The sequence below is a fragment of the Sminthopsis crassicaudata genome, chromosome 3 (assembly GCF_048593235.1).
Source record: "Sminthopsis crassicaudata isolate SCR6 chromosome 3, ASM4859323v1, whole genome shotgun sequence".
NCBI lineage: Eukaryota > Metazoa > Chordata > Mammalia > Dasyuromorphia > Dasyuridae > Sminthopsis > Sminthopsis crassicaudata.
In genome coordinates, this window is record NC_133619.1 from 8,845,105 (window position 1) to 8,869,330 (window position 24,226).

General features: G+C 49.6%; 1 protein-coding gene across 1 annotated transcript in view; it reads right to left on the reverse strand.

The window, feature by feature from the left end:
* Nucleotides 1-6,268, reverse strand: part of BOK (BCL2 family apoptosis regulator BOK) — a 31,594-nt gene extending 25,326 nt beyond the window's left edge. The window contains exons 1-3 of the mRNA XM_074297943.1: nt 5,996-6,268; nt 5,174-5,396; nt 464-592 (exon numbers count right to left, since the gene is read on the reverse strand). Of these exons, the coding sequence (XP_074154044.1) occupies nt 464-592; nt 5,174-5,396 (352 nt within the window). The 5' untranslated portion in view covers nt 5,996-6,268. The remainder of the gene's footprint in view (nt 1-463; nt 593-5,173; nt 5,397-5,995) is intronic.
* Nucleotides 6,269-24,226: the final 17,958 nt, after the last annotated feature.

Consider the following 24,226-nt stretch of genomic DNA (forward strand, 5'->3'; position numbering starts at 1 on the left):
GAAGCCAGAGTGAAGGCCGGAAGGAGCTCGCCCAGGCAGTGAACGTCGCAGGGGGATTTGAACCCGTCTCCGCGACAGTTTCTAGTCGAATCAGTGCCATTTGTTGGCGAAAGAGTGGAGCAAAAACCATTCCTGTGACCCCACTTCCCGTCCCTCTGGCTCCCCGAAAAACGCCCCCAAATCATCTCCTTTAATAAGGGCAAGGCCTCTTGGGTTTGTATTTGTACCCCCGGGGATTGGCATAGTGCCCGTATACCATAAGCGCTTAATAAATGCTTGTTCCATCATTTGCTTCATACATTCACTCATTCATTCGTTTGTTTGGGAGCGGCTCCCAGCCCCCATGAGACAGCTTGAGGGGTGACCGAGGAGGCCCCCACCGGGGATGCTCATTCCCCGACAACGGCCCAAGGCTGCGGTGGTGACCCCGGCCAGCTCCTCCCGCCCTCCCCGGCCTCCCTACCTGCCGCGAAGATCTGAGTGGCCACGGCCAAGAAGGCGTCGGTCACCACGCTCTCTGACTGCAGGGAGATGTTGAGCTGCCGAGCGATGTTCCGGTACACCTTGGGCCGGATGTACTCCAGCTCATCCCCTGCAGGAGACATGGGGGGGGTGAGGACCTCAGCCGCTGGGCCTCGGCCTGGGCCGGCTACTTTGTCGGCCCGAGCCTCGGTGGTCTCTGCCTCTGCCGTCCCTCTAACTCTGGCTGCCATCCCCTCCAGGAGCTTCCCACACACTTTCTGCAGGCTACAAGAGCCCTGGGACATGGGCTCCCCATGTTACAGGTTGGGAGAAGTAAAAGGAGCAGGCTGGAAGCGGGGTGCCCACAGACCCAATGGAGCATCCCTCCTGCTTCTCTGTGCTGCCATGGGAAGGGGGCGTGCCCCCACCTTGGAGCCCCCAGTGGGAAAGAGCCACTCTGCCAGGCAGGGGGGCCACAGAGCTTTCCCTTCAGTGTCCAGCCTGAGCTCCCTCTGAGGGTCATGGAAGTCTCCCTCTCAATCATCCAGAGTGAGAAGACCCCAGACCAAGACTTTCTCCTGTCCTCTCTCCCCCAGTTCTAATGACGGCTCATCCTGAGGGGAGACCCCCCCCCCACATGCACACCAGAGACTCCGCTAACATGACCTGCAAATCCAGCAGGGCCAAGGCCCAGTGGTCCCATGAGGAGAACCCCAAGCCGGAGCCGGGAAGGTTTTGGAGGTGGAGTTCATCAGAGCCTGGTGGTCTTCCACTAATCCCTTAATCCCTTCTGAGCCTCAGTTTTCCTATTTGTAAAGTGGGGGTCCCAGGAGAGTGCCCCAAGAAGGAATGGACTGCTCTGGAGGAAGAAGTGTATGTCCTGTCCTGAAGATCTTCGAGTAATGTAGGGGATTCTTGGCCAGATACAGGCCGGCTTAGCAGCTCCTTCCCCACTCAGAGATTCTGAGTCTCTGTCTAGAAATCAGGAGTTCTTAACCTTTTTTTTGGGGGGGGGGCAGGGTCACAATTGCCTTTGGAAGCCTCTGGATGGAGCCCTTCTCAGCATCATGAATTGCATTAAAAAGGAAAGTTCAAGTTAATGAAAATAAAGATGTCCTTTCCTCCATTCGAGCTCATGAGCCTTCTGTCTGCGCCAGAGCCCAGGTCGAGATGGATTCCCAAGTTTCCCTGCCAGGACAAGCGACGACCTTTTTAATGTGGTCACTGAAAGCCTTTTTGTTACTCCCCCAGCAGGCTCGCCACATTGCTAGTTCCCTTGGAACTAGAGGGACAGGGGCATTGTGGGTGACAGCAGGCCTTCACAGAGCTTCCGAACCTACCCCCCCCCCATCTGTCGTGTTTTAAATGTGTGAGATCTTGTGCTCTCTACGGTTACCAATTCTAGAGAAAGCTAGGCCGTGGCAGTTGCTAGATTTGAATTCGCCCCCTCTCTGGGCCATATTCATGGCTCCATCCAAGCCACCATGGGGTCTCTGACTCTCTCATTTTTATTCATGCTTATTGAGTTTGTAATGAAATAGTCTAGGGCCCGAGCCTGTGATTTCATTGGTGTTCCGTATCTGTATCAGTTACAGGAACTGAAAGTCTTCCAGAGTCTTCTGGGTATTGGGCAGGTAAATGATGTGCCCAAGGTGACCAAGGCAGGACATATCCCGGAACAAAAATCTTCCTGAGGCTGGCTCTTGGAAAAAAAACTTTTTTTTTTTTTAAATTTCACTGAGGCAATTAGAGTTAAGTGACTTGCCCAGGGTCCTACATCTAGGAAGTATTAAGTGTCTGAGGTCAGATTTGAACTCAGGAGGACCTTCAGGGCTAGTGCTCTAACCATTGCCCAAGAAGAGACCATTTCTGCCCATTTTGGGGTAATCAGCTGAAAACATTTATCGGCACACTCCTACATAAAACCAGCATTGTTAGAGCCCTTGTAAGTTCACCAGGTGCTCGATTTACGGACAATATTTCAGTGAAGCTTCACAATAACCTGGTGTATAAGTAACCTAAGTATTGCACCCCTTTCTATAGATGAGGAAACTGAGGCACAGAGGGATTCAGGGTGTTAGTGGGAGGATTTGAACTCGGGCTACTCTGAACTCATTCCACAGGTACAGACTGAGTCCGAAGAGACCCACCACAGAGGCGGAGGCCCGAGGGGATCGCTAGTCCTGGCCCTCATGGGAAGTGCGGAGAGTTTGGAGGGAATCCAAAGGAGAAAACTAGAACAATTACTGAGCCTAGAAATAGACCCTGGGAGAAAAAGTTAAAGGAAATGGGGTCATTTCACTTGGGGAAGGGGTGTTGGCAATACTCAGTGAGTGATGGCGCGAGGGGCAGCTGGGGCAAGAGGAAATGGGCTGGACGGGCAGGGGGGCCCTTTCCTTTGGATGCTGGGGAGAACTCTAATCTTTCCTTTTTTAAATGCCTGAGAATCACCAGCTGCAGCATCTGGGGAGGGCTGGGAGCTTCCTTTTCTTCGGATTCCCAAAAAAATAACTACTTCTCCGTCGTCCCCCCCCCAACTCCCAGGGCTGCTCCTGTCCAGGCCCAGAAAGTGCCTCAAACAAAGTAGGCTCACAGATGCTTACAGTTGCTTGATTAATGGGGTCCAGGGAGTCCCTCTGCGCCTCAGTGCCCCTCAGTGCAGCTATCAGGAAGACCAGACTCTAGCCCTGAAGTCAGGAGGACCTGAGTTCAAATCCGGCCTCAGACACTGAACACTTCCTGGCTGTATGACCCTGGACAAGTCACTTAACCCCAATTGACTCAGTGAGATTCCAGGCAAACCTCTGACTTTCTGAGTGCCTGATGGAGCTAATGGGAAGAGGGAAGATAAAATGCTCAGCAAATGAAAATCTCATTGTTCTACTGCAGAGCCCTCTCTGGGAGTGGGTAGTTCTTGCTTCTCATTTCTAATTCTATCCCTCTGATCTGTGTCTTCTGCTCTCTCTTCCCCTTCCCTCCTCTGGTGGGCATATGGCAGGCACGGGCACCAAGGCGGGGCAGCCACCCATGCCAGGCCTGGGCCCTCAGATCAAGCAGGGGGCTGGTCATGATGGCCTAGACCCCAGGGAGTTCTGAGCCGGGGGAGAGGAGCAGGTAGGCAGGAGTGCCAGGGGAAAGGCCTGAGCTCCATGGCACTCGGGAGGAAGCCTGAGCAAGGCCTGGAGCCTCCACAAAGAGGCCCAGGCCATAGGAAGTGCTTAATAAATGCTGGTTGGTCAATTGATATTAAGTTCCTACTATGTTCAGGCTCTGTGTTTGTTATATAGTAAGTACTTAATAAATGCTTTTTGGTCAATTGATATTTATTAAGTTCCTACTATGTTCAGGCTCTGTGTTTGTCATATAGTAAGTACTTAATAAATGCTTTTTGGTCAATTGATATTTATTAAGTTCCTACTATGTTCAGGCTCTATGTTTGTCACATAGTAAGTACTTAATAAATGCTTTTTGGTCAGTTGATATTACGTTCCTACCAATGTGCCAGGTTCTATGTTTGTCATATAGTAAGTACTTAATAAATGCTTATTGGCCAAGTGATATTTAAGTTCCTACTATGTGCCAGGCTCTATGTTTGGCCTGTAAGTGCTTAATCAGTACTTCTCAGCGCCTCCTGTGTGCCAGGAGCTGTGCTAAGGGGTGTGTGATGTGGTTACTGAGTGCCCGCCCCCAGTCCTGCGGGTTGGGTGCAGAAGCAGCTCTGTTGACAGGGGAGAAGCCTGGTGACAACGCCAGTCCCTGCACCTCCTGGGACCAAGGACCTCCCCCTCCTCGGGGTAACTGGTGCCCGAGGAGGCACCCTGCCTTCTTGTGGTAACTCGGGCTCAGCGACTTCCCTCCTCTCCCCCACTCCTCCTCCCCGGGCTCAGCCCCTTCCCTCCTCTCCCCCACTCCTCCTCCCGAGGCTCAGCCCCTTCCCTCCTCTCCCCCACTCCTCCTCCCGGGGCTCAGCCCCTTCCCTCCTCTCCCCCACTCCTCCTCCCGGGGCTCAGCCCCTTCCCTCCTCTCCCCCACTCCTCCTCCCGGGGCTCAGCCCCTTCCCTCCTCTCCCCCACTCCTCCTCCCGAGGCTCAGCCCCTTCCCTCCTCTCCCCCACTCCTCCTCCCGGGGCTCAGCCCCTTCCCTCCTCTCCCCCACTCCTCCTCCCGGGGCTCAGCCCCTTCCCTCCTCTCCCCCACTCCTCCTCCCGGGGCTCAGCCCCTTCCCTCCTCTCCCCCACTCCTCCTCCCGGGGCTCAGCCCCTTCCCTCCTCTCCCCCACTCCTCCTCCCGGGGCTCAGCCCCTTCCCTCCTCTCCCCCACTCCTCCTCCCGGGGCTCAGCCCTTTCCTTCCTCTCCCCCACTCCTCCTCCCGGGGCTCAGCCCCTTCCCTCCTGCTCCCCTGATTCCCGGTCCGTTAGTAAGCTGTGTCCCAGCCCCTCCAAAGGTCGCCTCCTTTGTTCACATTTAAGCAGAGCCCCTTAGGCTACCCAGTCCATCCCTCCCGACTAGGGAGATGTCTTCTCCCCATTTTACAGAAGAGAAAGGCGGGACGGCGAGTGGCCAGCGGGCAAGAAGCGGAGGCCCCGTTGGAACCCGGGGCTGCAAGCCCCTGGGGAGACGGTCAGGCGGGCCGTCCGCGGCCCGGGCAGCGCGCCCATTGCTCCGATTCCCCCCGCGCCCCCCGCGCCCCCCGCCGCCGCGTCCCCACTCACCCAGGCGCAGGAGGATGCTGGAAATTTCGGCCAGCTTCCCCCCGGGCGTGGGCGCCTTGTACTCGGGCTTGCTCCAGCCCAGGCCGGCCCGGGAGAGCCGGGACTGGATGTATTCCCGACACAGCGCTTTGGCCTGGGACACCAGCTCCTTGTCGGTGGGGGAGCGGTCGAACACCTCCATCACCTCCGCCGCGAACACGGACGAGCGCCGCAGGACCTCCATCTGTCGGGGAGAGAGAGGCGCTGGCACGTGGGGGGCGCGGGCGAGGGCACCCCCGCGGAGGCGAGGTTCGCGCCCGGGACGGCCCCCCGCCACCCCGCCCTCTGTGATTCATCGGGCTCCCTGTCCTCAGGCTCCCTCCGAGTGCCGGGACCAGTAACCTAGGAGCCGCGGGAGGGGCCGGGGAATCCCTGAGGACGGGCGGGGGGCACGGAGGGGAGCCCCTTCCCGAGGGGGGCTTGGAGAGGGAAGGCGGGCTCCCCCTCCCCCCACCCCCGACTTCAAACAGAGCCTAGCGCCCAGCCGGAGCAACTCGGTTCAAAGACCAAAAGTCGGGGAATCGGCCCGCGGCCCGGCCCGGGGCCGGTCCTCCAGCTACCCGCGGCCTGCGAGCCGGGGCCCCGAGGGCCGGTGCCCCGGGATAGCCAGGGGTCCCCCCGCAGCCGGCCTTCCAGCAGGGCCCCTTCCCCGGCGGCCAGCGGGGCTCCGGGGTGACCGGGCGCAGGTGCCACCCGGCGCCGGACCGCTCGGGGCCGGGGGGGGCTCCAGGTTCTCAGCCCCGGCTCTGCCCCCCGCCCCCGCCAAGCGAGCCCTGGGCGCACCTCTCAAGTCGCATCTTTTTCCCCCAAGGCAGAGACGAAAGGTCCGGGTTTCAGCGGCTCCTCCTCATCTCCTTCCGTTCTCTCCCAGCCAGCACCCCGGCTCCGGGCCGCCCCGGCGGGGCCGCTCCGAAGCTGCTCCCTGGCCGCCCTCAGCGCCCCTCGACCGTCTCCCGTCCCGGCGGCTCGTGGCGGACCTCCTCGCAGGGAGAAAGTGCGGAGCGCGGCGAGCGGCCGGCCGGACGGCTCCGACAATGTCAGGGAGAGAAAGCCTTCTAAGGAAAATGAAATGACGCGGGGGCGGAGTCCCAGAAGTCGGTTAGAAACCGAGCTCCCCTTTCTGCTCTCTCTTAAGGAGGAACCGGCTAGTTCCCGTGATTGATTAAGGAAGAATGGCTCCGGGGTTCTCCGCGGGGGGCAAGCCGCACCTGGAGGGGGCCGCCTCCCACGCCCACTTTCCCCTCGCTGAGCCTCAGTTTCCCTTTCCTGTAAAATGAGGTGCTGGCTCGGTGGTCCCTGAGGCTCCGGAAACACAATCTCCGAGGGGGGCCCTCAGAGCCTAGCTCCAGGGGCCCACCCTTACCCAGAACGAGGTGGGCCGCAAGGCTGAGCCAGAAGGAAGCGCTTGTTTGTGGGGAGGCTGGGGCGCCCAGCCTGGAAGGGTGGGGGTGGGAGTCTGTCTGAGTACCACACTCCATCTGGAAACCCCCAAGGGCCGGCCCCCCATGGGAACCTCGGACACCCCTGAGAACTTCATCACTGTGAGCCTCACAGCAAGGGGGGAGGTGCTATTATAGTCTCCCCATCTTACAGCTGAGGAACTTGAGGCAGCCAGAGGGGAGGGACTTGCTCAGAGTCCACAGCTAGTCAGTGTTTGAAGGCAGATCTGAACTTAGTTCCTTCTGACTCCAGAACCAGAGACTGAGATGTACAGGGGATGCCTGTAAGGAGAGAAACTGAGGAAAACCCCAGTCTCAGGCCCAGAAGATTAGGGACATGGTGACCAAAAAATAATCAATTTGGGGGGAAGTCATAGAGGCACGAAGAAAGGGACTGAAGCCATCATTTCCCTCAAGGAGCTCACTTCCCAGTGGGAGAGACACAAGTACAGAGAGCAATCTCTCATCGTGGCCCTGTTGGGGTGGAGGGGCCCGCGCAACCTCCACGGGCCAGGGTCCTGGCGGCGGCCGAGCTGCAGGTCCCAGAAGGGAGATCAAGGCTGGAGCTCCAGCTGGCACCCGAGCAGCGACTGCCAGGGACCTTAGTCTCTCTCCATCTTGGTTTTCCCATCACATAGGTTCCAGATACTCAGCTGCCTCCCTCGAGGGGACACTAGGTGACCTCTAAGTGCGAGGCTGACAGAGATGAGGGGCTTAGCCACCCCCCTCCCACATCCACCCCACTGGGGGCCTGGCCCATAAGGCTCCCGACTTTGAACCCAACACCAAACGCTTTAGAAGCTTGCTTTGGCTCTGCTGACTCGGGGATTCCAACCTGAGCCAACAAAAAGGCTCCTAATTGGTTTCTTTGCTGAAAAGACTGGTGACTCAGGAGGCCCCGAGCCAAAAGTGAGTTCATACACAAAAGGATGGGTGAGCTCCTCCCTCAGTCCTTTTTCCATTTTCTCCTCCTGACTCGTTAGGGAGGTGAGATTTTATGTGAAGGGTCAGGGGAGGAAGGGTTCCCATGTCCCCTCTCCCACCTGCCTACCATGTGTCCACGAACACATGGTGCCTTTCTTCGGGGTTTATTCTTTCTTAACTTTAAACCAAGTCTTCTAAAAGAGAAGTGAGTAGTCGGGGGGCTGGTGTACTGGAAATCTAGAGAAAATCTCCCTGGATGCCTTTGTGAAGCATCTCCTAAGTGCCGGGCACTGGGCTCAGCTCTGGAGACACAGAGGGAAGTCAAAACACAGGCCCTGCTCTCAAGGGGCCGAAGGGCTGGTGGGAGACATCAAGTAAACAAGTCCCAGACAAGTCCTACCGGGGCAAATCGGTGATAATCAGCAGAGGAAGGGCCATAGAATTAAGCAGGATCAAAGCAGGCTTCCTGGGGCTAGAAAGGGACATTTTAACTAGGACTTGAAGGGAACCAGGAGGGAGGGATGAGGAGGGAGGGGATTTCAGGAATGGAGGGCAGAGAAAATGCCCACAATTGGAAAATGGAATGTCTTGGTGTGTCACTGGATCCTAGAGTATGTGAGGGGGTGGGGAAGTGGAAGGAGACTGGAGAGGGATGGGGAGAGCGGGGGCAGTGACCAGCAAGGAGCCCCCCCAGTGACCTGTTTGGTCCGGTCCAGCAGCGGTTTGACCCATCAGTCAAGAAGCTGCACCTAACAAGGATTACACTAATTCCCCCCACCCTGAAAATGCCCTGACTTGCCCTCAACTGGGACTGGAAGGTTCTTAGCACAGTGCCCAACACATGATAATTGCTCAATAAAGGTTTATTCATTAATACGAGGCTCTCCAGGGCCAGGAACAGGTTCCCTACAAATGTTCTAAGCTCCCCTACCTTTGTGTTCTAAGCTTGACCATTCTCCTGAGGGACTGAGTGGATACACAGGGTCCTGAGCACCCTGGATCCAAGGGACTGTCTGGGTAACTTCTCTTGCTATGTCTTCTCAGTAAATTTCCAGGTTTTTTCTATTATAAACAGTTCTAGAGGGAATATTTTTGTACAGACGGGCCTTCTTTCTTTACTTAAAAATAGGTTTTAATGATGGCTTTGGTTTTTGTGTGCCAGCCATTTCGGGGCCCATTCTCTCTGCCTCTGACCTGAGGAGCTGGCTAATCATTGCCCGCTGCCCATTCGAGGGGCCTTCCACAGTGACTTTCCCTGCTCCGCTTTCCCCCTCTCTCTGTTTGGAAAGACTTAAGTTCAAAGCTCGTTTGTTCTTTACAGTGTTTACATTTCTGATTAGTTCCTATGCAATGCCAGCTTAAGATAAAATTGTGACCAATCATAACGCCATCGGCTCTGCGGCTTCACTAATGTCAACAGGAGGCCGAACATTATGGCCGGGCGTGCAGGAGAGAAAGGGACCGAGAATGGACCTTCCCTGACTGCCTTACGGCAGGGGGCCCAGAGCTCAAGGGGAGAGCGTTCCCCACTTTTACATCGTTCTGGATTTGCCCAAGTGGGACAAATGGCAAGTCCAGTTTTGCTTTGGGAAAAGGTGAGCCAGTAATAGCTGCTGTCTGGAGGGAGGCTGAGCAAGCTGCCCTTTAGGATTGGGCTCCTGGTTCTAATGTACAAAGAGAAACTTGGGAGGAAGGCTGAATGGAGGGTGGTGACTAGAGATCAAGAAAAGTTGGATGGGAAGAGAAGGGGTGTGGGTGAACCCCCCAAAAAGCCCAACAGTGCCTCAGCTCCAAAGATGGGGAGCCAGGGGGAAGGGAGGGAGAAATCTACCCCTCTCCTCCTGCAGCAGTTCAGCAGGCAAGCAGTTTATCAATGAGCGCTTAGTGTATACTTACTGTATGTCAAGTGATAAAGATACAAAGGAAGGTGAAAATATGGACTCTGCCCTTGAGCTCACATTCAAAGTTGGGGGACACTATGCAACAATAGGGATTGGATGATTGTTGTTCTTCATCCCAAAGAGAACCAAAATGGCTTCATTATGTTAGAGTCTAGTGTGTTCCCCTGTGGCTGGTCAGATCAACGGGGGCTCAGAATGCTCTGCCGCAGGCCAACCGTCCCTGGGAATATCTGGGGCAAATTGTCCAACTCCTCACAGGGCTTCTGAGTTACTTCAGTTCTGCTTTGCTCATAGAACACAGGACCTTCTCTGATGAGGGCACGCCATGCTGGATGGTCCTGTGCCAGTGTCTCCCATGGATCCCATGCCAGTGTGTCCCATGGATCCCGTGCCAGTGTCTCCCATGGATCCCGTGCCAGTGTCTCCCATGGATCCCATGCCAGTGACTCCCATGGATCCCATGCCAGTGTCTCCCATGGATCCCGTGCCAGTGTCTCCCATGGATCCTATGCCAGTGTGTCCCATGGATCCCGTGCCAGTGACTCCCATGGATCCCATGCCAGTGTGTCCCATGGATCCCGTGCCAGTGTTTCCCATGGATCCTATGCCAGTGTGTCCCATGGATCCCGTGCCAGTGTCTCCCATGGATCCCATGCCAGTGTGTCCCATGGATCCCGTGCCAGTGTCTCCCATGGATCCCATGCCAGTGTGTCCCATGGATCCCGTGCCAGTGACTCCCATGGATCCCATGCCAGTGTTTCCCATGGATCGTATGCCAGAGTGTCCCATGGATCCCGTGCCAGTGTCTCCCATGGATCCCATGCCAGTGACTCCCATGGATCCCGTGCCAGTGACTCCCATGGATCCCATGCCAGTGACTCCCATGGATCCCGTGCCAGTGACTCCCATGGATCCCATGCCAGTGTTTCCCATGGATCCCATGCCAGTGTTTCCCATGGATCCCATGCCAGTGTGTCCCATGGATCCCATGCCAGTGTCTCCCATGGATCCCGTGCCAGTGTCTCCCATGGATCCCATGCCAGTGTCTCCCATGGATCCCATGCCAGTGTGTCCCATGGATCCCGTGCCAGTGTCTCCCATGGATCCCGTGCCAGTGACTCCCATGGATCCTGTGTCAGTGACTCCCATGGATCCCGTGCCAGTGTGTCCCATGGATCCCGTGCCAGTGACTCCCATGGATCCTGTGTCAGTGACTCCCATGGATCCCGTGCCAGTGTGTCCCATGGATCCCGTGCCAGTGTCTCCCATGGATCCCATGCCAGTGTCTCCCATGGATCCCATGCCAGTGTGTCCCATGGATCCTGTGCCAGTGTCTCCCATGGATCCCATGCCAGTGTCTCCCATGGATCCCGTGCCAGTGTCTCCCATGGATCCCATGCCAGTGACTCCCATGGATCCCGTGCCAGTGACTCCCATGGATCCCATGCCAGTGACTCCCATGGATCCCGTGCCAGTGACTCCCATGGATCCCGTGCCAGTGTTTCCCATGGATCCCATGCCAGTGTTTCCCATGGATCCCATGCCAGTGTGTCCCATGGATCCCATGCCAGTGTCTCCCATGGATCCCGTGCCAGTGTCTCCCATGGATCCCATGCCAGTGTCTCCCATGGATCCCATGCCAGTGTGTCCCATGGATCCCGTGCCAGTGTGTCCCATGGATCCCGTGCAAGTGACTCCCATGGATCCTGTGTCAGTGACTCCCATGGATCCCGTGCCAGTGTGTCCCATGGATCCCGTGCCAGTGACTCCCATGGATCCTGTGTCAGTGACTCCCATGGATCCCGTGCCAGTGTGTCCCATGGATCCCGTGCCAGTGTCTCCCATGGATCCCATGCCAGTGTCTCCCATGGATCCCATGCCAGTGTGTCCCATGGATCCTGTGCCAGTGTCTCCCATGGATCCCATGCCAGTGTCTCCCATGGATCCCGTGCCAGTGTCTCCCATGGATCCCGTGCCAGTGTCTCCCATGGATCCCATGCCAATGACTCCCATGGATCCCGTGCCAGTGACTCCCATGGATCCCGTGCCAGTGACTCCCATGGATCCTATGCCAGTGTGTCCCATGGATCCCGTGCCAGTGTCTCCCATGGATCCCGTGCCAGTGACTCCCATGGATCCCGTGCCAGTGACTCCCATGGATCCCGTGCCAGTGACTCCCATGGATCCCATGCCAGTGTGTCCCATGGATCCCGTGCCAGTGTCTCCCATGGATCCCGTGCCAGTGTCTCCCATGGATCCCGTGCCAGTGACTCCCATGGATCCCGTGCCAGTGACTCCCATGGATCCCGTGCCAGTGACTCCCATGGATCCCGTGCCAGTGACTCCCATGGATCCCGTGCCAGTGACTCCCATAGATCCCGTGCCAGTGACTCCCATGGATCTTATGCCAGTGTGTCCCATGGATCCCGTGCCAGTGTCTCCCATGGATCCTGTGCCAGTGACTCCCATGGATCCCGTGCCAGTGACTCCCATGGATCCCGTGCCAGTGACTCCCATGGATCCCGTGCCAGTGACTCCCATAGATCCCGTGCCAGTGACTCCCATGGATCCTATGCCAGTGTGTCCCATGGATCCCGTGCCAGTGACTCCCATGGATCCCGTGCCAGTGACTCCCATAGATCCCGTGCCAGTGACTCCCATGGATCCTATGCTAGTGTCTCCCATGGATACCGTGCCAGTGTCTTCCACAGATAGTAATCTCAGAGGGAAGGCATATTTCTCTCTAACAAAGCTCCTCGTAGACACTTTCTAACAACTTCACGCTAAGGACTGCGATTGTAGCCGCCAGGTTTAGTGATCCCATCACTACTGAGATTAGGTTGCTATGCAACAAGGATCCGATTCATGGCTCCATCTGGCCAATCTACCACTGTTCCCGACATGCTTTGCCCAAAGTCACATGGCTAATGCGTAGCAAAGTTTTGAACCAAAGACTTCTGACTTCAAATCTAACCCCTCCATTTCCCCATGACTCAGAGACCCTGGATTACTCCTGTGATAACAGATTCTGAAATACTTTCCATATCAGTAACTATCTGTTTTCTATCTAATAAGACATGGTCTGTACTTAACATGAAATAAAAGAAATTTATCTATATGGAAAATTTCATTTCTATATAGGACAAAAAAGGAAGGGGTGTACATGAACCTTGAGCCAAAAATCAGGAAAGCTTGACCAAAAAACTGGCCTCAGACATTCACTAGTTGTTTCCCTTGGGAAATCACTTGATTGCTGTTTACCTTAGTTTCCTCATCTGTAAAATGGGGATAATCACAGCACCTGTACTTTGCAAGGTTGTTATAAAGAAAAAAATAAGATATTATTTGTAAGCTCTTGACACACTAAAGTGCTACATAAATGCTACTTAATATATTATGTGTTTGCATTTATTGAAAAATATGTGATCAGTTCAACAAGAAGCTTAAGACAGAGCCAATTTCTCTTTCTCTGATGTTTTCCTACGTTCGCCATGTTTCTGGAAGTCCCTTGAAAAGCTTTGTTGGGCGACCCAGAGTTTTAGCACAGCCACTGAATGGATACTGGTTTCTCTTCATTACCAATCCAGAGAAAAAAGCTCAGATGATATCTTGTCCCCCACAAACACTTATTGAGTGGCTACTCTGGGCTAGAAGAAAGAAGTCTAAGATAGAATCTATTTCTCCTTTAAGGAACTTGCAGTCTAATTGGGGAAACACAACAGAGAAAGGCCAAAGTTGTTGACCAGACAAAAAGGGCTATGGATATGGAGAACATGGAGAAGGAAGATAAGGAGGATAAGGAGAACATGGAAAAGAAAACTGGAAAAGAACCATATAGGTAAAGCCAGAAGACCTGGCTCTCACAAATTGGCTTTAAGACCTTAAGGAAGCAATTTTCCCTTTCTGGACCTCCGTCTCTTCATCGGTAAAGGAAGGGGACTTTTGTAGGATTTGACTAAAGAGTCTGAGGGTTTGTTTTTCAGAAGGGAAGCCTTGTTACGTGTTTCAGTTTCTTGCTGTAATTCCAAGTATACAGGCATTCTCAGCCAGGATCTCGTTGACCACTGGCTCTCTGGGAATTCTGCCCAGTTTGGTGCATTGAGGTGTTTGAGCCCTTTGGCTCTCCTGAGAGAAGAGGGAGGTCATTTGCTTGGGTGTTGCTGCTGTTGAGAGCACGCTCTCAAAATCACTTCATCTATGCTCCAGGGAGTGTCTAAAATTTGCTGCTCCAGTCACCAAATAGCCACCGAACAATTCTAGTAAATCACATGTTGTTACAACTAGTAAACTGCTAGACTTGGGAGTTCTTAGGTCCATCGTGTTTATTTAGATTTTATGGCCCTTTTCTGAAAAGAACAGGCAAGTTTTTTACTTTAATCACAGAATTCAAGAGAACAGAGATCCCTGTCCCTGAAAAACATGGGGAAACATCATGGTGAGGAAGAAAGAACACTGAATTCGGAATCAGAGATCTAAGTTCTAGTCCTGCCTTTGATCTTGAATAAACCATGTAACCTCCATGACCCTCAGATTCTTCTTATGTAAAATAAGGGAGTTGGGACTACATGATCTCCCAGCTTCTTCTGACCTTTAAAACTTCAGTATAAATCTTAGAATGATTGGCTGTTAATGGCCAACAAAACCTTCAAGGCTATTCAGTGCTTGAACCGTAGAGCTAGTGCCAACCTCAGATTCCTTTCATCTTACAGATCCCAAGGCTTGGGACCTGCACTAAGGAACATACTTAATAGGGTCAGAGGGAGAATTTGAACCCAGTGCCCTCTAACGTCAGATCCAGCCCCCCCTTCCCCCAGGAGGGCTTTGCCTGATGTCTTGGTATCCTGACTGACACAGCACTCAGTCTGTATTCTTAGTGCCCATCATCATCCTTTCTCCTGCTATGGCCCAACTACCAGAAATTATTCATTTTTATATCTATAAAGAGCATTTTACATTTGTAGTTATGTAAGATTTTACTGTTTTTTTGTAAAGTTAACACCCAGATATTTTATGTAGTTTATATTTATTTTTAATGTAAGTTCTATTACAATCATTTCCTTCTATTTCTTTGCTAGTGCTGAATAAAATACTAGGTTTTGGTGTGTACTTCTTTTGGGTTCTACTTACTTGAAGCTGTTACTGACTTCAAGTTTTTTCACTTGTTCTCTTGGTTTTTGGGGGTTTACTTGGCCAACTGTCAAGTTGTCTGTATGTATAGATAATTATATTTCCTCCTTCCTAATCTATTACTTCTAACTTATCTCACTTATCTTATTTCTGTAACTATCATTTCTAGAACTAGGGCAAATAGTTGTGAAAGTCTTTCTTTTATCTTCATTTGTTGTGGGAAGACTTTCAGTGTCTCCTTATTGCAAAAGATACTCGTTTTTGGCTCTACGTACTTGTTTTTACATTAAATAAGGGGCCTTCTCTGCCTAGAGTTTTAAACAGCAATGAGTGTTGTATGTTGTCCAAGTCTTTTTTCTTTTCTTTATCTAATCGTATAATTATGCAACTTTTATTGCTTTTAATGTTTATGTGACTTTCTGAATATTGGTTGGTCTTTGCATCCCTCATACAAATTCTAGTTGCTTATAGTGAATTATTTTGAAAATCTGTTGCTGTGTTTTCTTTGATAATTTTCTCTCTCTCTTTTTTTTGTATTCATATTCATTAGTGAAGTTCTTCTATTTTGTTTGCTTGTTTGTTTTAATGTTCTGTCCCTCCCTGGTTTGGATGTAATGATTATATCTTTGTGATTAAAAGAAAAAAGTTGGTTGAATGTCTTTTTTGTTTTTGAGAATAATTTTCAAAGCATAATCTTCATGGCATGGATAGTTCATTGAATCAGTCCATCAGTGTGTATATCATGGATGAACATTGGATCAGGACCCAGCACTGAAGAGGTAGCAGAATAGATTGAGATGCATTTTGGGAAGCTACACAATGCTCTCATTCACCCCAAGCTGTTCTCTGCCCCAAAAGACCATTCTTTTCACATTTATCATCTCCCAATGATGTTATATAACTGAAGGTCATAGAACACCATGTGTTTTTTTGAAGATTCAAAATTACAGTGGGGCAGATACATACACAAGGAGTATTAAGTAGTAGCACCCACAAACACTAAAATCTGATGACAACACAGTGGAAAGAAGCTGTCCCCAAGTTTGTTGGGGAGCTGCCAGTTTGATAGACATTTTTGTTGTGGAAATAAGATCCTCAGGACAGCTTTAAATACACGTAAGTATTGTATATGATACTATGCCTATGGACAAATGAATCAGGGACTCTGAAATACATAAATTCTCTCGTTGGCACAAGCTTGCCAGATAAAATTTTTATTAGTTTATATGAAAATAATTCTAAATATTTCTGGGTAATGGTAGATTAGATCAACCAAATGATTCTCACTTCAAGTAAAAGAAATAATGATATAGTACTGTCTGTACCTTAATCAGCTGGGAGCTTGTCTCATTCCAATTATCTTAATTAAAAGCATTCCTACAAAGTGTGAAAAGTCCTCATTCAATTTAGATCTCTTTGATGAAGACTGGATGAATTATACATTACTTTGCATAAAAACGGGATGGTAGATTAGCTGAGGAAAGTCAGTCATGTTTGAGGGGTCATCTGTGGAATATGAAGCCAGTTCAAGGCCATGGGAAGTACAGTGGGATGGAGAAGACAGAGAGGGGAGAGAGAAGCACTTGTGTGGCCGGTAGGGGAAGAATCCTTTCGGCTTTGGCTCCAGCCTTGGCCAGAAAACATGGCTAACTCAGTGGCCCAGAGGACCTCCCATCAGGGTCTGCAGCAGGAGCCGGGACTGGGCTGAATCCACATTCGTGACTTCACAAGGATTCCAGCAGAAAATCGGCTCCAACCTTAAAGAGGAGCATCTGGAGCATCCCACAAGGAACAGGCAAGGACTTCCAGCCGACAAGAGCTGAGTTATCTGTCTGCTACCTTTGCACTTTATGTGGGACTCTATTCCATTTCAGCCTGGATTCTGTATGTTCTGTAGGAGAGTGTCACACAGAAACTCTGTGGAGAGAAGGGAAAGGCAAGGCAAGGGGGAATGTTTTTTTTTGTTTGTTTGTTTTTGTTTTTTTTTTTTAACAGTTTTTTACTAAATATCCATTTGTAAAAGCTAATTAGGACTGACAGACATACAGATGTCAACATGTGTTGATCGGATTTCCTAAGTCTTTCTTAGTTGACTATCTTTCTTTTTATTCACTTCATTTAACATGGTTCACACAAGATTGAGGTGCATTTTGGGAAACTGCACCATGCTCTCACTGTCTCCAAGCTGTTCTCTGCCCCCAAAGACCATCCTATTCACATTTATCATCTCCCAATGATGTTGTATCCATATACTTCATGATTTCCTACAGAACAATAATATTTCGTCCCGTTCCTATAACAGAACTTGTTTGGCCGTTCCCTTCTCGATGAATAGCCCCTCAGTTTCCAGTCCTTTGCTACCACAAAAAGAATTCCTTTCAATAGTTTCGTTCATGTGGGTTCTTTCCCTCTTTCTCTGGGGCTTTCCCTAGTAGCTAAGTGATGCAGTGGAGAGAAGGCTGGGCTTGGAGTCAGGAAGACCTAAGTTCAAACATACTTCAGAGACTTCCTAGCTGTATGATCCTGGACAAGTCACTTACTCCCTTTTTGCCTCACATAACTCATCTGTAAAATGGGAATAATAATAGTACCTGCCTCCTAGGGTCCTTGTAAAACTCTTAACAGAGTGCCTGGCACATAATAGGCACTCTATTAATATTAGTTAAGAGTATTAGTATTAGTATTACTGGGTCACAGTTAAGTAGTCTTTTGGGAATAGCTCTAGATTGCTTTTCACAATTGTTGGGCTACTTCACTACTCTGCCAACAATTCAGTAGTGTGCTGTTTCCCCACAGCCCCTCCAGTATTTGTCATTTTCCTTTTTTTTGGTCATCTTAGCCAATTGGATGCTTATGAAGTAGGACCTCAGAACTGTTTTAATTTGTATTTCTCTAATTTTTATTTAGAGCATTTTTCATATGGCTATTAAAAATTTGATTCTTCTTAAAACTCTATTCCTATCCTTTGTTTATCAATTGGGGAATGACCCTCATTCTTGTAAATTGACTCAGTTCCCAATATGTTTGAGAAATGAGGTCATTATAAAAAAAACTTGCTAAAAATGTCCCCCAGTTTCTTTCTTTTCTTCTAATTTTAGCTGCATTTATTTTGTTTTGTTTTGCAAAATTATTTTAATTTTATATTATTAACATTATCTATTTTACCTTCATTGGACCCCTCTGTGTCATGAACTCTTCTCTTATCCATAGATCTGATAGGTAACTTCTTAATTTGCTCGTGCTTTATAATTAAATCACGTACCCATTTTCAGCTAATCTTAGTTCATGGTCTGAGATGTTGGTCAATACCTAGTTTCTGCCAGATTACTATCCAGTTTTTCCCACTAGTTTTTGTTAAATAGTGAATTCCTGCCCCAATATCTGAGATCTGTGGGCTTGCTAGTTTACTATACTTTTTTGCTTTTGCATATTTCCTACCTCATCTGTTCCACTAAGCAACCTCTCTGTTTTGTATGTTTGAATGGGAAATTCTCTATTCAGCTCTGACATTTTGATCCAATAATACTAATACTAATCCACAAATTCTTCAGTTTTCCATTTCATTATCTACTTTCCCCTATAGGATTATACTCAGGTTTTTTGGATAGGTTATTCTTGGCTGTGGTCCTAGACCTTTTGACTTCCAAAAACTTGTTTTTCATAACTTTCTTTTATTGCTTTCATTTCTTTTCCTGTTTTTCCCCTCTACTTCTCTTAGTTCATTTTAAAAATCTTTTTTTTTCTTTTTTTCTTTTTTCTTTTTTTGTTCCCCTTTATCTCTTTCTTTAACTCATCTGAGGATTCTTGTTGGGCTTATATATAATATGCCTTTTTCTCTGAAGTTTTACTTTTAGAGGTTTTCAAGTCATTATTTACCTCTTTGTTTGTGTCTTGAGGTTCCCTGTCACCGCAGTGGCTCTTTATGGTTTAGTTCCTTTTCTCATTTCCTCATTCTTCCAGTGCCTTCTATATGTCAGCACTGTGTTAAGGGCTTTACAAGTATTAGCTCATTTAATCCTCATAATAATCCTAAGAGGCAGACACTATTATTATCCCCATTTCACAGATGAGGAATGAGAGGCAAAAAGATTAAATGACTTGCCCAGGAGACACAGGTAGTATCTGAGGTTGTGTTTGAACCCAGATAAAGTCATCTTTTAAACTCCCCATTCCTTTATCATCCTAGATGCTAAATCTTATGTGATCATGATTTCTTGAATTCTTTCCTATCACTTGCAGAATTTTCTCCTCTCCTTGGGAATTCTGGACTTTGACTATAATATTCCTGGGAATTTTTGTCTGGAGATTTTTTTTTAGGAGGTGGCCAATAGATTCTTCCTGTTTCTACTTTGTCCTCATCTTCTCAGAATCTGGACAGTTTTCCTTTATAATTGCTTGAAATATGAGATCTACACTCCCTTTTTGTTCATGGCTTTTAGGTATGCTGATGATACTTAAATCATCCTTCTTTGATCTAGTTTCCAGATTAGTTGCTTTCACAAATATTTCACATTCTCTTCCATTTTTAGCCTTTTAACTTGTCTTATTACCTCCCAGTGTCTCATGTAGTTATTAATTTCTGTTTGCTGATTCTAATTTTTAAGAAGTTATTTCTTCAATAGTACCTCTTTTTAAAAGCTATATATTTTTCATAACTTTCTTGTATTGTTTTCATTTATTTTCCTTCCCCCCCTCTACTTCTCTTAGTTGGTTTTTAAAATCTTTTTTGCTCCCCTTTATGTCTTTCTTCCACTCATGATTCTTGTTGGGCTTGTGTCCAATATGCCTTTTTCTTTGAAGTTTTTCTTTCAGATGTTTTTAAGTCATTGTTTTTCTCCATGTTTGTAAGTCATTGTTTTTCTCTATGTTTGTACGTGGAGCTTCCCTGTCCTCAGACACACAGGGGAAAGCCAGGAGCCATCCCTCCACACTCGGGTTCCCTAGAGAGATTATAATAAGGGATTTGCCCCCAGATATGCTGGGGAAAGCCAGGAGCTATCCCTCCACACGCTGGGGCTCCCTAGAGGGGTCGCAGGAGGGGATTTGACCTCAGGCTTCATGAGGCTCCTTTTCTCTCCCCAGAACCAGTTGTCTGCCTGACTCGAGCATCGCTGTTTATTTTTTTGCTCCAAAGCTCAGGCAGTTTGCTGCAGGAAGGATCAAAGGCTTCAGGCCAGATGTATTTTATATAAACCAAGATGAGTGAGAGATAAATAAGGCGGAGAGCCTGCATGTCTGAGGCTGGCCAGTCCGAGGGGGACGGAGCCTGCGGGAGCATCCTTCCTTTTTCAGTCACAACCAGTAACTCCGGGTGAGCAAAGCTGGCCTTTGCTGCAGACTCAAAGCCCAGAGGGAGGAACCCGGGGGAAAACTGGCAGGGATGCCTTGCTCTGCCTGGGAGAACGCCGGCTGCCCCCATGTCACTAAGGGGGGGTCCAGGGTCCCTCCCAGGTTGGCTGGGGAAAGCCAAGGGACTCAGCCCAAGGACACCAGAATCCACCTTCAGTTTAGTTCAACAAGACCTTTTAGGTACCAGGCACTATGTTAAACCATGAGGATTTGGGGGGGACCAGATACAGGAGCCATCAGGGAAACTGCCTCTACCAATGGAGGCTGGCAACTAACACCACAGTCTTCGAGCCCACCTGGGCACAGAGGGGCTCCGTGCCCTGCCCAGAGTCCCACGCCCAGGGAGGTGGCAGCCTCAACCCCAAATGGGGCTTCTCAGTAAGACAAGGGGAACACGGAGGAATCAGTCTGCAAGCATTCTGTGAAGAACCTACTATGTGTTAGCTGGGGGTAAGAATACAGGAATGACACAGTCCCTGCCCTCCAAGGCCTCATGGGGAAGAACAGGGACGGGTAGGTACAATACAGCTCACAGTCACCTTCTAGCCCTGGGACCCTGAGCAAGTCTGCAAAGCTTGTGAGACTTCTTCCTGGCTTGCAAATGGGGCAGTCTTTCTGGGTGCAAGTGCTGCCGAATTTAAGTTTTGTTTTTCCATCACCTTCACTTCCTCAAGCTATTTGGACCCATATTCTCCTAGCCCACGTCCCAGTGCGCTACCCATCGTGCCGCCCTCCCCTCATCCTCTTAATCGCCCCAGAGGACATAAGGTTACTGTTTGTTGGTTTTTTCCAGTCCACTTGGAGTGGTCCCGGCTGTTGGATGCCCGTCGTTACTTGGCCGTGGCAGTCTAGACACATTAATGTCACCCTGGAAACGGGAGAGGATAATGGGAAGACTGTGGGGCGATCGGGGGCATTGCCAGATGACCTCATTTCCTCATTCCTCATTCACAACGGAGCCTGAATCTCGCTCACCACGGCAGAGCAAGTAAGGCTCCTTTCACAGATAAGGAAACTTTCGGAAAAGAGAAGCCCCTGTCCCCGAATCGCGGGGCGAGTCAGCCACGGGAGACAAGGCAGAATGTCCCCGATGTTCCCAGCCCTCATTCGGGTTCTGCTAACCAGATCTTTCCAGGGTGGTTTGTTGCCAATCTGCTCCATGCAGCCACTCGTGTGTGTGTGTGTGTGCCCTGCCAGGGCCTCAAACCGCTGACAACTCTCCCTTAACCCCTGGTGGCTTAAAGTGTTTACAAGTCAAGGAGCCCCCAAAGGTTCTTTTGGACCAAAAACTCTGGCTGGGAGCACCCCCAAAGCTGGTGACAGATCTGCTTCCCAGAAGAAAGCCCCATCTTGCAATTGCCTGAAAGACTCAGACCAGGTCTCAGGCCGGTTCCGCTCAGCCCCGACCAGCGCTTAGCACCCAGGCCCACGGGTGTCCCTTCGGGGGCAGCGATGGCAGGCTGACCGTCAGTGCTGCCCACTTACAGAAATCCCCCCCTGACACTTCTCTGCCTCACTTTCCCAATCTGCAAAATGGGAATAAGAACACCACCTTGCCAGCTCAGTCTAAACCGATTTCTTTCCATTTGACATTTATTAAGCAGTAACTTCGCCATGACCCTTTAACATAGGGTCTCCTCTGACCCTCATGGCACTCTCCCTCAGGGGGCTTTGGGGAGGATGAAATGGAAGGTTATAAAAGCACCCGGCACACCCCGGTCCAAGCTGTCCCCACTTACAGCGGGCTGGGCTCCAAAAGTTTGCTCAGAAAGCACTTGTCTGGAATGAGGAACTCTGGCCCACAAAGCAACGTTTTCAAGGTGGCAGCCCTTCTACAGGGGCACCCACTCTCCCCCCTCTCCCACGTGGGAGCAGATTCCCTTTTCTCAGGTTACCTCATGTTTACTCCTGGGTGCAGAACAGCCCCAAAGCCTGGGATGTGGCCGGCAGGAGGACCGTGGGCCAGGTGGGAGGAGAACCAGGACCTTAGTCCCTTCCCTCAGCTTTGATTCTGGCTCAAATGAATTTCCACATGAGACTGAAGAGAATCTTGGGAATTTCCAGTTGTAAATTAGGCAGCTGTCTGGGAAAAAGGACTGATTCGACCCCAGATTTAACTTTGACCTGGACATAAATCTACTGTTTGTTTTTTTCCCTGTTTAGGGGGGCTCAAAGGCTCAGGCTGTGGTCGAAAAAAAACTTTCCAGTCACCAGGTCAGAGCTGACATTGTCTTGGGAACTCTCACTAAAAGCCCCGAAACCCAAGTCAAGGAGCTGATCTAAGGAGCATCCAGCAAGTGCAAAGAGGGCCCTGGAAAGTGGGCCCGAGGGAGCCAAATGCCCTTGTTCCAGGGCAGGCAGGTGCCGCTGGAGCTCTCTAATGACCTAGGAGACATCGGTGGCCTGTCTCCCACTGGGGTCTGTCTGTCAGTGCACTGTGGAAACGTAGGGAACCCTCCATGGGTACCCGGGTCACACGCTGTCTCCCAAGAATATTCTTAGCCTAACTGAGTGGCTGCCCATCAGCTGGGGAGTGGCTGAGTAAGTTCTGGCACATGAATGCTGTGGAATACTATTGTTCTGAATTGTTTTCTTTATCATTTTTATTTCCTTTTTGATCTGATTTTTTCTTGTGCAGCAGGGTAGAGCCCCAGAGTGTGGAGGGATGGCTCCTGGCTTTCCCCTGTGTGTCTGAGGACAGGGAAGCTCCAAGTACAAACATAGAGAAAAACAATGACTTAAAAACATCTGAAAGAAAAACTTCAGAGAAAAAGGAAGATTGGGAAAAAGGGGAGCAAAAAAGATTTTAAAAACCAACTAAGAGAAGTAGAGGGGGTAAAAATTGCTCCCCTTTATCTCTTTCTTCCACTCATCTAAGATTCTTGTTGGGCTTGCGTCCAATCTGCCTTTATCATTGTATCTAGAGGGGTAGGGGAAGGAAAAGAAAATTTGGAACACAAGGTTTTGCAAGAGTTAATGTTTAAAGATTACCCATGCATATGTTTTGAAAATAAAAAGCTTTAAGAAAAAAAAAAAAAAAAGAATATTCCAAGACATTTCCCACTTTCCCACTTCCCACTTATGGTGTATCTATTTGTAGCAGAGTGTGCCCTAGTTTTGGGGAAGAGGAGAATATTCTATTAGTTTCAGGGCTTTGAACATAATAGATCTTTAACACAAAATCAAAAGCCAGAATTAAGATTTCTGGGAGAAATCTCCAATCTCAGCCATGTTGCCAGTGCCATTCTGATGGCAGAAAGTGAAAAATCAAGAAGTCTTGCTGAGGGTGAAAGAGGAGATCTCACACAAAAGCTGACTGAAAGTTAAAATGAAAAGTTGTGATCTTGGCTACTGGTCTCATCACCTCCTGGCAAATAGAAGAAGAGATGGAAGTAGTGCTAGATTTTGTACTAGAATTTATACTCACTGCAGATGCAACCACAGTTGCTGGAACTCTGTCTTCCCAGAAATCAGCTGGAGTCAGGATCACCAAACGTCTTTATTCTTGATCGTTTACGGTCAAGGTCAGGGGGTTAGATCTAGCAATCTCCACACACACCTTCCTCCCTCCACCGCCACGAGAGCCAGAGTGCCTCAATTTCCTCCTCCTACTCTCCCCACACACGGCACTTCCCCCTTTTTGTCCCACCAGTCAAGTCAGCACAGAACAGCTGGGGAGGGTCAGCCTTCAAACAAGTTAATAGAGAACCGTCCAATTGGCCATTAGTCTCACATGCGCCATTATCCAAGTGCATTTGCTCAGTTCTAGCCCTTTACACACAGTCATGAAATTAAGACATTTGCTCCTTAGAAGGAAAACTGTGGCAAATCTGGACAGCGCACCCAAAGCTGAGACAAGGGTCAGAATAGTCAAAGCTCTGTTTTTTTCAGTAGCAGCTGTGAGAGTTGGATTATCAAGAAAGCTGAGCAATCGACACGCAAAGGGGTACTGGAGGAGACTTTTGAGATTAAATCAGTCAATACTTTAAGAGATTAATCCAGTTTATTCATTAGAAGGACAAATATGTAGCTGAGGCTTAAATACTCTGGCCAGAATCAGCTACACCCAGAAAAGGAACACTGGGAAATGAATGTAAACTGTTATTTTTACCTTCTGAATCCAATTCTTCCTGTGCAACAAGAAATTCGGTTCTACACACATATATTGTATCTAGAATATACTGTAATATATTTAACATATATAAGACTGTCTGTCATCTGGGGGAGGGGGTTGGGGGAGGAAGGGAAAAATTCTGAACAGAAGTAAGTGCAAG